The sequence below is a fragment of the Coregonus lavaretus genome (assembly GCF_964263955.1).
Source record: "Coregonus lavaretus genome assembly, contig: HAP1_SCAFFOLD_313, whole genome shotgun sequence".
Lineage (NCBI taxonomy): Eukaryota > Metazoa > Chordata > Actinopteri > Salmoniformes > Salmonidae > Coregonus > Coregonus lavaretus.
The window spans coordinates 304211-318652 of NW_028159241.1; the positions used below are offsets into that span (position 1 = coordinate 304211).

Consider the following 14442-nt stretch of genomic DNA (forward strand, 5'->3'; position numbering starts at 1 on the left):
CCCGTCTGAAGTTTGCTAGAGTGCATTTGGATGATCTAGAAGAGGATTGGGAGAATGTCATATGGTCAGATGAAACCAAAATATAACTTTTTGGTAAAAACTCAACTCGTCGTGTTTGGAGGACAAAGAATGCTGAGTTGCATCCAAATAACACCATACCTACTGTGAAGCATGGGGGTGGAAACATCATGCTTTGGGGCTGTTTTTCTGCAAAGGGACCAGGACGACTGATCCGTGTAAAGGAAAGAATGAATGGGGCCATGTATCGTGAGATTTTGAGTGAAAACCTCCTTCCATCAGCAAGGGCATTGAAGATGAAACGTGGCTGGGTCTTTCAGCATGACAATGATCCCAAACACACCGCCCGGGAAACGAAGGAGTGGCTTCGTAAGAAGCATTTCAAGGTCCTGGAGTGGCCTAGCCAGTCTCCAGATCTCAACCCCATAGAAAGTCTTTGGAGGGAGTTGAAAGTCCGTGTTGCCCAGCGACAGCCCCAAAACATCACTGCTCTAGAGGAGATCTGCATGGAGGAATGGGCCAAAATACCAGCAACAGTGTGTGAAAACCTTGTGAAGACTTACAGAAAACGTTTGACCTGTGTCATTGCGTACAAAGGGTATATAACAAAGTATTGAGAAACTTTTGTTATTGACCAAATACTTATTTTCCACCATAATTTGCAAATAAATTCATTATAAATTCTACAATGTGATTTTCTGGATTTTTTTTCCTAAATTTGTCTGTCATAGTTGACGTGTACCTATGATGAAAATTACAGGCCTCTCTCATCTTTTTAAGTGGGAGAACTTGCACAATTGGTGGCTGACTAAATACTTTTTTTCCCCACTGTATGTAAATAAGTTTTATTTTATTTTTAACTGCCAAAACTTGCAAAAAACTATTTTCGCTTTGTCATTATGGGATATTGTGTGTAGACTGACGAGGAAAAACATGTATTTAATCCATTTGAGAATAAGGCTGTAACGTAACAAAATGTGGAAAAAGTCAACGGGTATAAATAATTTCCTAATGCACTGTATAAACCACCCGGTTAAGCACATTTTTACGAAAATCTTTTTTTTTTATATATATTTTTCTTATATTTTATGTCTTTTTATTTTTTGTTTCCAATATTTTTTTTTTTTTTTGGGGGGGGTAGATCAGCTTAATATTGCAGATAGATTGTATCTTCTACCAATGTAATTGTCTGCATCACTTCCAATCCCCCATGTTTTTTATATATATACTCCCCTTTATTACTTTTCAACCCCGCCATCCTTTCCCTACTTGGGGTAAACTAGTGCACAACAATGCTTAGGCCTCTACTTCCAGCTTATACTTACTATCTACATTTTATGGACACAGTCAATTTTACAATAATTCTATTTTATTTGTTTTTGCTCCTGAACTTCTTCTACTCTCAACCTCTCCGATCATTTTCATGATGTCCATCCGGTTTGCTTCTATATGCCATATCTTTCTAACTGTGCTCTTTCCCAAAAGCTCCCAACATACAACCTATATACTTATTATGGACACAGTATGCTTACATTATTAGTTATCTTGTTGTTATTTGTTGTTAGTTGTTATTAATCCCATCCTTCAACTCCATTCAACACCTCCCATCTATCTCTTAACACCATCCATATAGGATTTCTATTTGCCATATATATTTGATTATATCAACTGTACTGTGATGTTTTACAAAAGTTCTGAACCTTTCTATTCTCATTGCTTCTACAGATTGTGAATTAAAAATAAACATTTTTGCTAAAAGTATTATTATATTATTGATCGATTGACTATGACTTTTCAGATCACCCAGTAGTGCTATTTGCAGGGTTAGTTCCAGGTAAATATTGCAATCCTTTAGCCATTCCTGGACCTGTGTCCAAAAACAAGCTACAAATGGACAGAACCAAAACAAATGATCTAATGATTCTGTCTCTTCACAGCCAAATCTGCAGAGCTGGGAAGATTGTATCCCCCATACAAATAACATTCTATTGGTAGCAAGAATTTTATATAATCATTTAAATAGAAAAATTCTAAGTTTTGAATCCGGTGTCGTTTTGCGTGTCAGTTCATAAACACTATGCCATGGAATCGGTACGTCAGAAATCTCTTCCCAACTATTTTGCAATCTATATGGGACGGCTGTCAATCCTTTGGTCCTCAAGTGAAACTGATATACTTTTTTATTTATCACAGTTTTCCTTAACCAATTATGTTCTTTAATGCAAGGCCGACAGACAAGTTCCTTACTTTCTCCCCCTTCCACTTTCCTCTTCCATTTTTGCGGAAAGGCTGCAATTATTTGGTTGTAATTTTGGGTAGAGCAGACATTTCCATATGTTTTTGTTAGCTACATAACTCCACCAGTCCTACCAATGATATCATTTACGAAGATTATACCTTTTTTAAACATTTTGTCAAAAAATAAATGTTTTTTGTAAATTAGTATATTTGAATTTAACCACAATATTTGTTGAATTATTTGTTCTGTCGTTTCTGGAGAATTAAATTGAAATTGCAACCAACTTTCTATGGCTTGTTTTAGAAATAGTGATATTTGGGAGATGATTTCGTTTTCAAATAACTGAAAATGAGTGATTGTAATCTGAATAAAGGGAAAAAGGCCATTCTTGAACATTGGGTGAGACAATCTTACTAATTTGCTTGAAAACTAGTTCAGATTTAGGTATAACTTTTGTATGACTGAAGCTTTTAGTGATAGGTCTAATACTTTAATATTTAATAATTTCTGTCCTCCAAATTCATATTCAAATTCTTGCTTTTGAACCTTTTTACATTGAAACTTTTGTATTTACATATTCCTACTATTCAAGGTCTCTACTGACAGGAATGGTGCTATATTAATCCCTCACTAATTGAATTCCTGACTTTTGTACAACAACTTTGGTGACTGATTTTGAGTTTTCTTACAGCCCTCTGAATGGGCAAAGTTAGAGTGCCACAACACTGAACTGCAGCAACCCAAAATCATACATATTATGTTAATTGATGCAGGAGGGCTGGGGGAGTTGACCAATCAGGTTCAAGTGATGTTTTTTTTCACATCCACTTCTAAATCTATTGTCAAAACATGCCCTACCAGCTGGTTGAAAACAGGGTTCATTAAAGGGTAGAACCTTCCAAAATGGTTCCATATAGCACCAAAAAGGTATCCGCTATGGTTACAAGACAAATAACCCTTATCTGGCACCATGTAGAACCATTTGGTTTTAGTGTGCATATACACACTTCAGCTGATCACATACTGCTGTATGTCTTCTACATCTGAAGAGACAGCTGGAATACAGGTATGGGCAACTTCAGAATAGCTGCCCTGTCTGATTTCTGGAACTCAGCTGTCTGAGCTGATCATCGAGTGGATAGAGGGCCCTCTTTGCCCAAAGCCTGTTTTAGCATGGGCAGCACCATTGAGGGCTTTCACCAGTCTGTCGCCAATTAGATGGAAAACCTAGTAAGCTATAGGCACCTTAAAGGCTCTGGCAAGTGCTCTAGTCTAGTGTCCCTTTGAATATGCACATAATAGCTCAGCAGCCCCAAACATCTAAAGAATATCTCAGACTGGCCAATAAAAAGAAAAGATGAAGATGTGCAGTCTGAGATATGGCTTTTTCTTTGCTACTCTGCCTAGAAGGTCAGCATCCCGGAGTGGCCTCTTCACTGTTGACGTTGAGACTGGTGTTTTGCGGGTACTATTTAATGAAGCTGCCAGTTGAGGACCTGTGAGGCGTCTGTTTTTCAAACTAGACACTAATGTATTTGTGCTCTTGCTCAGTTGTGCACCGGGGCCTCCCACTCCTCTTTCTATTCTGGTTAGAGCCAGTTTGCGCTGTTCTGTGAAGGGAGTAATACACAGCGTTGTACGAGATCTTCAGTTTCTTGGTAATTTCTCGCATGGAATAGCCTTCATTTCTTAGAACAAGAATAGACTGATGAGTTTCAGAAGAAAGTTATTTGTTTCTGGACATTTAGAGCCTGTAATCGAACCCACAATTGCTGTGTGACGCGTACTGAGTATACGAAGAGGTAGGACGCAGATGCAGGAATTAACAAGGTCAAGGTTTACTAAACAATGACAAAGAGAAATAACAAAGAGAGAGTAAACGACATGAAGCTAAACAATCCCACACAACATCATCCAGAACAGTCCAGGGCTAAATAGGGCTGGTGATGAGATGATGAGGTGCAGGTGCGCTGGAGGTGATTAGGGTGCGTTGGGTTTCCATTCCGGTGTTGCCGAGGTGGTGCGCTCAGACCGGTGGCTCAGTAGACCGGCGAATCAGAGCGCCGGAGGGGAGCAACGGGAGGAGACGTGACATGCTGATGCTCCAGATACTCAACTAGTCTCAAGAAGGCCAGTTTAATTGCTTCTTTAATCAGCACCACCGTTTTCAGCTGTGCTAACATAATTGCAAAAGGGTTTTCTAATGATCAATCAGCCTTTTAAAATGATAAACTTGGATTAGCAAACACCAGCTCTGCACCCTCCGCTGCAACTTGCCCATACCCCCCCCACCCCCCGCTTCTCCTTCACACAAATTCAGACAGCTGATGTTCTGAAAGAGCTGCAAAATCTGGACCCCTACAAATCAGCTGGGCTAGACAATCTGGACCCTTTCTTTCTAAAACTTGCCATCGAAATTGTCGCAACCCCTATTACTAGCCTGTTCAACCTCTCTTTCGTAACGTCTGAGATCCCCAGAGATTGGAAAGCTGCCGCGGTCTTCCCCCTCTTCAAACGGGGTGACACTCTAGATCCAAATCGTTACAGACCTATATCCATCCTGCCCTGCCTTTCAAAAGTTTTTGAAAGCAAAGTTAACAAACAGATCACCGACCATTTCGAATCCCACCATACCTTCTCCGCTATGCAATCCGGTTTCCGAGCTGGTCATGGGTGCACTTCAGCCACGCTCAAGGTCCTAAACGATATTATAACCGCGATTGATAATAGACAGTACTGTGCAGCCGTCTTCATCGACCTGGCCAAGGCTTTAGACTCTGTCAACCACCGCATTCTTATTGGCAGACTAAATAGCCTTGGTTTCTGAAATGACTGCCTCGCCTGGTTCACCAACTACTTCTCAGATATAGTTCATTGTGTCAAATCGGAGGGCCTGTTGTCTGGACCTATGGCAGTCTCTATGGGGGTGCCACAGGTTTAAATTCTTGGGCCGACTCTTTTCTCTGTGTACATCAATGATGTCGCTCTTGCTGCTGGTGACTCTCAGATCCACCTCTACGCAGACGACACCATTTTGTATACATCTGACCCTTCATTGGACACTGTGTTAACAAACCTCCAAACAAGCTTCAATGCCATACAACACTCCTTCAGTAGCCTCCAACTGCTCTTAAACACTAGTAAAACTAAATGCATGCTCTTCAATCGAACACTGCTGAGACCCGCCCACCCGACTAGAATCACTACTCTCGGCGGGTCCGACCTAGAGTATGTGGACAACTACAAATACGTAGGTGTCTGGTTAGACTGTAAACTCTCCTTCCAGACTCACATTAAGCATCTCCAATCCAAAGTTAAATCTAGAATCGGCTTCCTATTTCGCAACAAAGCCTCCTTCACTCATGCTGCCAAACATGCCCTCGTAAAACGGACTATCCTACCGATCCTTGACTTCGGCGATGTCATTTACAAAATAGCCTCCAACACTCTACTCAGCAAATTGGATGTAGTCTATCACAGTGCCATCCGTTTTGTCTCCAAAGCCCCATATACTACCCACCACTGTGACCTGTACGCTCTTGTTGGCTGGTCCTCACTACATATTCGTCGCCAAACCCACTGGCTCCAGGCCATCTATAAATCACTGCTAGGCAAATCCCCGCCTTATCTTAGCGCATTGGTCACCTTAGCAACACCCACCCGTAGTCTGCGCTCCAGCAGGTATATCTCACTGGTCATCCCCAAAGCCAACACCTCCTTTGGCCGCCATTCCTTCCAGTTCTCTGCTGCCAATGACTGGAACAAATTGCAAAAATCTCTGAAGCTATCTCCCTCACTAACTTTAAGCATCAGTTGTCAGAGCACCTTACCGATCACTGCACCTGTACACAGCCCATCTGAAATTAGCCCACCCAACTACCTCATCCCCATATTGTTATTTTTTTTGCTCATTTGCACCCCAGTATCTCTATTTGCACATCATCTCTTGCACATCTATCATTCCAGTGTTAATACTAATTGTAATTATTTTGCACTATAGCCTATTTATTGCCTTACCTCTATAACTTGCTACATTTGCACACACTGTATATGTCAGTTTGGCACCGATGTGGATGTGATGAGGAGTCAGGTGCAGGACACAGAGGTTTAGTCCAACAAACTTTACTATAGTAAAGTGAACAATAATCACTACACAACCTCGAAAATACAGAGGCGAGAACAGTACGCAACATTAGTAAAACAAAACATGTAGAGCGCAAAACACGCAGCTCAAACGACACGCGGACAACAACACACAAAATAACTAACACAAAACAGGGAACTTATAGGACACGTAATTAGGACACAAACAGACACAGGTGTACCAGACAGACCAAAGCAATCAACACACGAAACATACAACGGTGGCAGCTAGTATTCCGGGGACGGCGAACGCCGAAGCCTGCCCGAACCAGGAGGAGGAGCAGCCTCGGCCGAAACCGTGACAGTACCCCCACCTTGACGCGCGGCTCCAGCCGTGCGCCGACCCCGGTCTCGGGGACGGCCAGGAGGACACGGACCCGGGCGCGTGGGATGCCCACGGTGGAACTCTGTCAGGAGGGATGGGTCGAGGATGTCCCTCCTAGGCACCCAGCACCGTTCCTCCGGACCGTACCCCTCCCACTCCATGAGATACTGGAGACCACTCCTCCGGCGCCTCGAGTCCAATATAGTCCGGACCCTGTACGCCGGTGCCCCCTCGATGTCCAAAGGGGGTGGAGGGGTCTCTCCTATCTCCTCCTCTTGGAGTGGACCAGCTACCACCGGCCTGAGAAGAGACACATGGAACGAGGGGTTAATATTTTTGTACTCAATAGGCAGTTGTAATCTGTAACACACCTCGTTCAATCTTCTCAGGACTTTGAAGGGCCCCACAAACCGCCGACCCAGCTTCCGGCAGGGCAGGCGGAGGGGCAGGTTTCGAGTCGAGAGCCAGACTCGATCTCCCGGTGCGTACACCGGCCCCTCACTGCGGTGGCGATCGGCGCTCGCCTTGTGTTGACGGATGGCACGCTGCAGATGGACATGGGCAGCGTCCCACGTCTCCTCCGAGCGCCGAATCCACTCGTCCACCGCAGGGGCCTCGGTCTGGCTCTCGTGCCACGGTGCCAGGACCGGCTGATACCCTAAAATACACTGGAAAGGTGTTAATCCGGTGGAGGAGTGGCGGAGAGAGTTCTGGGCCATCTCTGCCCAGGGGATATACCTCGACCACTCCTCCGGCCGGTCCCGGCAATAGGACCTCAAAAACCTACCCACATCCTGGTTCACACGTTCAACCTGCCCATTGCTCTCTGGGTGGTACCCCGAGGTAAGGCTAACCGAGACCCCCAGGGGTTCCATGAACGCCCCCCAGACTCTGGAGGTGAACTGGGGACCTCGGTCGGACACAATATCCTCGGGGACCCCATAGTGCCGGAACACGTGGGTAAAGAGGGCCTTGGCGGTCTGTAGGGCAGTAGGGAGACACAGCAGTGGGAGGAGACGACAGGCCTTAGAAAACCGATCCACAACGACCAAAATGGTGGTATTACCCTGGGAAGGGGGTAGATCGGTCACAAAATCCACGAGAGGTGGGACCATGGTCGTTGTGGAACGGGCAGAGGATGTAACTTACCCCTGGGCAAATGTCTAGGTGCCTTACACTGGGCACACACCGAGCAGGAGGAGACATAAACCCTCACATCCCTGGCTAACGTTGGCCACCAGTATTTCACGCTAAGGCAGTGCACCGTCCGACCAATACCAGGATGTCCAGAGGAGGGTGATGTATGAGCCCAAGAAATAAGCCGATCACGAACCTCGAGCGGAACGTACGTCCGCCCCACAGGACACTCGGGGGGAGTAGGGTCGGTACGCAGCGCCCGCTCGATTTCCGTATCGACCTCCCATACTACCGGAGCCACCAGACAAGACTCCGGCAGTATGGAAGTAGGCTCAATGGACCTCTCCTCTGTGTCATACCGCCGGGACAGGGCGTCTGCCTTACCGTTCTGGGACCCTGGGATGTATGTGATCTTAAAAACAAACCGGGTCAGGAACATGTTCCACCTAGCCTGACGAGGGTTCAATCTCCTAGCTGCCCGGATGTACTCCAGGTTACGGTGATCAGTCAAAATGAGGAAAGGGTGTTGAGCCCCCTCAAGCCAATGCCTCCACACCTTTAGGGCCTGGACTACAGCTAACAGCTCCCTGTCCCCAACGTCATAATTGCGCTCCGCCGAGCTGAGCTTCTTAGAGTAGAACGCACAGGGGCGGAGCTTAGGTGGCGTGCCGGACCGTTGTGACAGGACTGCCCCAATACCGGTCTCGGACGCGTCCACCTCTACTTGGAAAGGCAAAGAGGGATCCGGATGCGCCAGCACCGGGGCCGAGACGAACAGGTTCTTCAGCTTGACAAATGCCCTGTCCGCCTCAGCTGACCACCGCAAGCGCACCGGACCCCCCTTTAGCAGGGACGTAATGGGAGCTGCAACCTGTCCAAAGCCCCGGATAAACCTCCGGTAGTAATTAGCAAAACCCAAGAACCGCTGCACCTCTTTTACGGTGGTTGGAGTTTGCCAATTACGCACAGCCGCTACCCGATCTACCTCTATCTCCACGCCAGACGCGGACAACCGATAACCCAAAAAGGAGACGGACTCCTGGAAGAACAGGCATTTCTCTGCCTTGACATACAAGTCATGCTCCAACAGTCGTCTCAATACTCGGCGCACCTGGGCTACATGCTCGGCTCGTGTAGAAGAATACACTACAATGTCGTCAATGTACACCACTACACCCTGCCCATGCATGTCCCGGAAATTCTCGTCAACAAAGGATTGGAAGACTGAAGGAGCATTCATTAACCCGTATGGCATGACGAGATACTCGTAATGACCCGAGGTGGTGCTAAATGCTGTTTTCCATTCATCCCCCTCCCTAATGCGCACCAAATTGTACGCGCTCCTGAGATCCAACTTTGTGAAGAACCGCGCTCCGCGTAATAACTCCGTCATCGTCGCAATCAGTGGAAGTGGGTAACTGTATTTTACTGTGATCTGATTGAGACTACGGTAATCAATACACGGGCGCAATCCCCCGTCCTTCTTCTTCACAAAGAAGAAACTCGAGGAGACCGGAGAAGTAGAGGACCGTATGTATCCCTGTGCCAAGGACTCGGCTATGTAAGTCTCCATAGCCGCAGTTTCCTCTTGAGACAGGGGATACACACGACTCCGGGGAAGAGCTGCTCCGGTCTGGAGATTTATCGCACAGTCCCCCTATCTATGAGGAGGTAGCCGTGCTGCCCTCGATTTGCTAAACGCTAGTGCTAAATCCTCATACTCGGGTGGAATGCGCAGTGCGGGCACTTGGTTCGGACTCTCTACCGAGGTCGCCCCTATGGAAACACCTAGACATCTCCCTACACACTGGGCAGACCACTCCATAAGAGCCCTCTGTTGCCACGCTATGGTAGGATCGTGGGTGCTTAACCAGGGAAGCCCCAACACCACTGGGTACGCAGGAGAGTCAATCAGATAGAACTGAATGATTTCCTCATGACCCCCCTGCGTCGTCATCGTCAGCGGTGCCGTGACATCCCTGATCAGACCCGACCCCAACGGCCGGCTGTCTAATGCGTGGACAGGGAATGGAACTTCTACCGGCCGAAGGGGAATTCCTAACCTAGCACAAAATGCCCGATCAATAAAGTTCCCAGCTGCGCCTGAATCTACTAGCGCCTTATGCTGGGAATGAGGTGCCACCTGTGGAAAACGCACAGGCTACACCGGTCCTCTCGCAGGCTACACCGGTACTGGTCGATGAGGGCCCTCTCATTCCATCCTGCATCCGCAGCTAACGTCCGGAACTCCAGTGCGAACTCCTGTGCGCTCCTCTTCTCCTGTCGGAGGTAGAACAGACGCTCCCCCGCCGCCTTCCCTTCAGGTGGGTGATCGAAGACTGCCCGGAAGCGGCGGGAGAACTCAGCGTAGGTGATGGTAGCTGCGTCTATTCTCCTCCATTCGGCGTTGGCCCACTCCAACGCCTTTCCGGATAGACAGGAGATGAGGGCGGAGACGCTCTCGTATCCCGAGGGCGCTGGGTGTATAGTAGCCAGGTATAGTTCTACCTGCAGGAGGAACCCCTGACACCCGGCTGCAGAACCGTCATATGCCCTCGGGAGCGAGAGCCGAATACCACTGGGTTCCGGCGCTGAGAGAGGAGGGCTGACCGGTGGTGATGGGATGGTGTATGAGGACGTGGGCACCTCTCCATTAGCCAACCGGTGCAGAGTGTTGGACACCTCGCCCAGAACGGCCTCCAGTTGCCGGATCATGGAGTCCTGCTGACTGAGCCGTTCTTCTAGCGACCAGGTTGTCGTCGCTGATCCTGCTGACTCCATAGATGGTGGGTTGTTCTGTCAGTTTGGCACCGATGTGGATGTGATGAGGAGTCAGGCGCAGGACACAGAGGTTTAGTCCAACAAACTTTACTATAGTAAAGTGAACAATAATCACTACACGACCTCGAAAATACAGAGGCGAGAACAGTACGCAACATGCGTAAAACAAAACATGTAGAGCGCAAAACACGCAGCTCAAACGACACGCGGACAACAACACACAATATAACTAACACAAAACAGGGAACTTATAGGACACGTAATTAGGACACAAACAGACACAGGTGTACCAGACAGACCAAAGCAATCAACACACGAAACATACAACGGTGGCAGCTAGTATTCCGGGGACGGCGAACGCCGAAGCCTACCCGAACCAGGAGGAGGAGCAGCCTCGGCCGAAACCGTGACAGTATATATATTTTCTGTTGTATTTTGGACTTTATGTTTTGTTTTACCCCATATGTAACTCTGTGTTGTTGTTTTTATCGCACTGCTTTGCTTTATCTTGGCCAGGTCGCAGTTGTAAATGAGAACTTGTTTTAAACTGGCTTACCTGGTTAAATAAAGGTTAAAAAATAAAATATATATATATATATATATATATATATATATATATATATATATCAACAAAAACATTTGAAAACACAACGTGCCATTGGAACACAGGACTGACGGTTGCTAATAATGGGCCTCTGTATGCCTATGCAGAGATTCCATAAAAAATCTGCCGTTTCCAGCAACAATAGCCATTTACAACATTAACAATGTCTAAACTGTATTTCTGATACATTTTATGTTATTTTAATGGACAAAAAAATTGCTTTTCTTTCGAAAACAAGGACATTTCTAAGTGACCCCAAACTTTTGAACGGTAGTGTATATATATACAAATGTTTACTGACAACAACAAAAAATCACTCAATCAATTCAAACAGTGCAGTGGACATTTCATGAATGGAAAGAGACATCTGTTACAAAACACAAATAAGGCGAATGACATTCTGAGATTGTAAAGCCTTCGATACTGTGTAGGCCTACAAGGTAGGCAGGGATGTATTTTGTGTTTGTCGCGATTGTCATAGTCTGTTTATTGTGGTGTTGAAAACTCAAGCCATGATATTGAAGTGCCCGAAGTTGGTGTGCTTTGTTTATTGGCTGTGGGGTGCATTGGCACAGAAACCTGTTAGTGGAAAATATGTTGAATATATGTTATATAATTGGCATCAAAATGTTGGAAATCTGATATCCCACTAGCTGATCATTGTCTGCAGCCGGCTCTGATCGTATTGTAGGCCTAATGAAACATGCAGGGAGATTGAGCTCATCCGTGGTGGTCGACGAGCCCTCAACCTTCTGGCATTTTGAACTGTCCCTAATTACTTAAAGGGCTTTTGAGATCATTGATCGATACAACTGAACTGAACTGGAAATCACATTTCGTAGTCACTTCTTTTTTTTTTTATCAGAGAAAACAAGAAAACACACCAGAAATGAAAAAAAACAAAACATCAGGGGTGATTGGGTCAGAATACAGTGTGGTTGTTCTGATGTCTGACAAATAGTATTTGTCCCCATGATGTAACTGAGACAAAGTCTCCCTCAATTTGAAGAAATATGGTTCATAATTCAGTTCAGATGGACATTTTTACAAGTCTACGGGATGTTCCTATGGAATGGCACAATTCATTTTGATTGCATGTGCTATAAGCGGGTACACCATGAAGTTATACCCTCTCATCAACTTCCTGACTGTCAGCTTTCCTCCACACTGACTAGCTGCCATGTGGTGTGCTGTCATGTCTCCTGAGGTTGTGGATTATGGTCCAAACTGAGCACTGACATCAACCAAAACACTTAGTCTTACACAGTTCTCCTGTTTCCCATGTAAAATAGCCTTTGAGTGACCAAAACATCAACCATACTATATTTTCCCCATTTAAATCCTCAGTTGAGAAAATGTACCTTTTCTCTGATGTCTAACTATCAGTAAGAATGAAGGACAGGCTAGGTGGCCATAGCAACATACAATCTTGTTTTACATTACATCATGCTTTCACAAATGATTTGTTCATTTCTGTGCTCACTTGTGTGTGTGTGTGTGTGTGTGTGTGTGTGTGTGTGTGTGTGTGTGTGTGTGTGTGTGTGTGTGTGTGTGTGTGTGTGTGTGTGTGTGTGTGTGTGTGTGTGTGTGTGTGTGTGTGTGTGTGTGTGTGTGTGTGCAGAGAGATGCTGGGGAGGGGAGTGTGTGTCAGTCATTCAGAGATAAATAGAGAGGCAGAGCTCAGAGTTTGTCAGAAGGCTGACCTGACAGGGTCACACACAGGACCAAGCAGGAGCAGGACCTCAGCATTTGGACCCTTTATTACAAATGGAGACACACGAAGATGTTCAATACTGTTTTCAAGACAGAAACTCTTCTTGCAGAAAGGCTTTGCTATCGACATCTATCTACATAACACTGTACATCTTCTTGGCATTGATTTCAGCAGTTACAGTATTTTTGAACATGCTGGTGATCATCTCCATCTCTCACTTCAAGCAGCTCCTCACTCCAACCAACCTGCTCATCCTCTCTCTGGCTGTGGCAGATCTCCTGGTGGGACTGATTGTGATACCATTGACGACTGTAGCATTAATGGAACCATGCTGGGATTTTGGGGAATATTTCTGTGGGTTTTATTTCTACATCACTTGTTTGTGTTCTTCTTTATCTGTGGGCAGTTTGGTCTTGATATCTATTGACCGTTATGTTGCTGTGTGTGATCCCTTAATGTACCACTCTAAAATAACAATGACAAGAATGATGTATTGTACATCCATTAACTGGTGTTGTTGTATCATATACGATGCTGCTATTGCAAAAATATTTGTAAATGTACAGGTACCCAGTAGGTGTTTGAAAGAATGTTTTATTGTAGAAGGGTCAGTCTTGGGTAATAGAATTGACTTTGTAATTACAATGGTTGTCCCGTGCTCTATTATTATAACACTTTATTTGAAAATATTTGTGGTGGCCATATCACAGGCCAGAAAGGTATTTTCAAAAGAGGCTGCCAGTGTGTCTGGTGTTAAAACTGTACAGGCAAATAAGTCAGAGAGAAAAGCATCAAAAACTCTAGCTATTGTTGTTTTCACCTATCTAAGTTGTTGGATTCCATTTTATTTTTATCTACTTTTTTTTTTCATTGACAATTTATCATTATTTATCATCAGCTGTCTGCCACTTGCTAATTCCTTAATTAATCCAATAATTTATGCTTTCTTTTATCCATGGTTCAAAGTAACAGCTAAACTTATTTTAACTTTGAAGTTAAGATGTTCATAGTTCCTATGCTTTTATTCCTAAATATGACACACATAGGTTTGATATGTTTTGTAATATATTTGTTGTAATTGCTTCTTTCATGTAACAATACACTGACATTATTCATCTCAGTGTTGTCATCATAGATACATGTGGTGGTGATACAGAATGATTTGGATGGATTGGAATGGAATGACTTGGAGAAGGTATATGAAGGCATAAGCTTGTTTTATAAAATACATTGTAGTCAATTTGGTTTGTATATTCCAAATACCAAAGTCTGTGGTTGTTCCATGTTATTTAATGATAAAAAGGAAGTATTCCAATAGTACATTCCGAGGACGTCAAGATTCATTCTATATGTTGTTTAACATCTCCCTCTAGTGGCTCAATTGTGACACAACGTCTTCATCAAGTGTGGTAAAGTTGAAATGTACAATAATGCATGATATCAGATAACGTCCAAGTCTATCTCAATGGTGTATTGTGTAA

The 14442-nt window shown here is 44.9% G+C and overlaps 1 protein-coding gene across 1 annotated transcript; it reads left to right on the top strand.

Annotated features, from left to right (window-relative positions):
• Positions 1-13014: 13014 nt before the first annotated feature.
• LOC311123129 (trace amine-associated receptor 13c-like) lies at positions 13015-13971 on the top strand (the record flags this gene model as incomplete). Its single annotated transcript, XM_084197402.1, has 1 exon — positions 13015-13971. One exon carries the CDS (start codon positions 13015-13017, stop codon positions 13969-13971), a length of 957 nt encoding a protein of 318 aa, XP_084053528.1.
• Between the last annotated feature and the right edge of the window lie 471 nt (positions 13972-14442).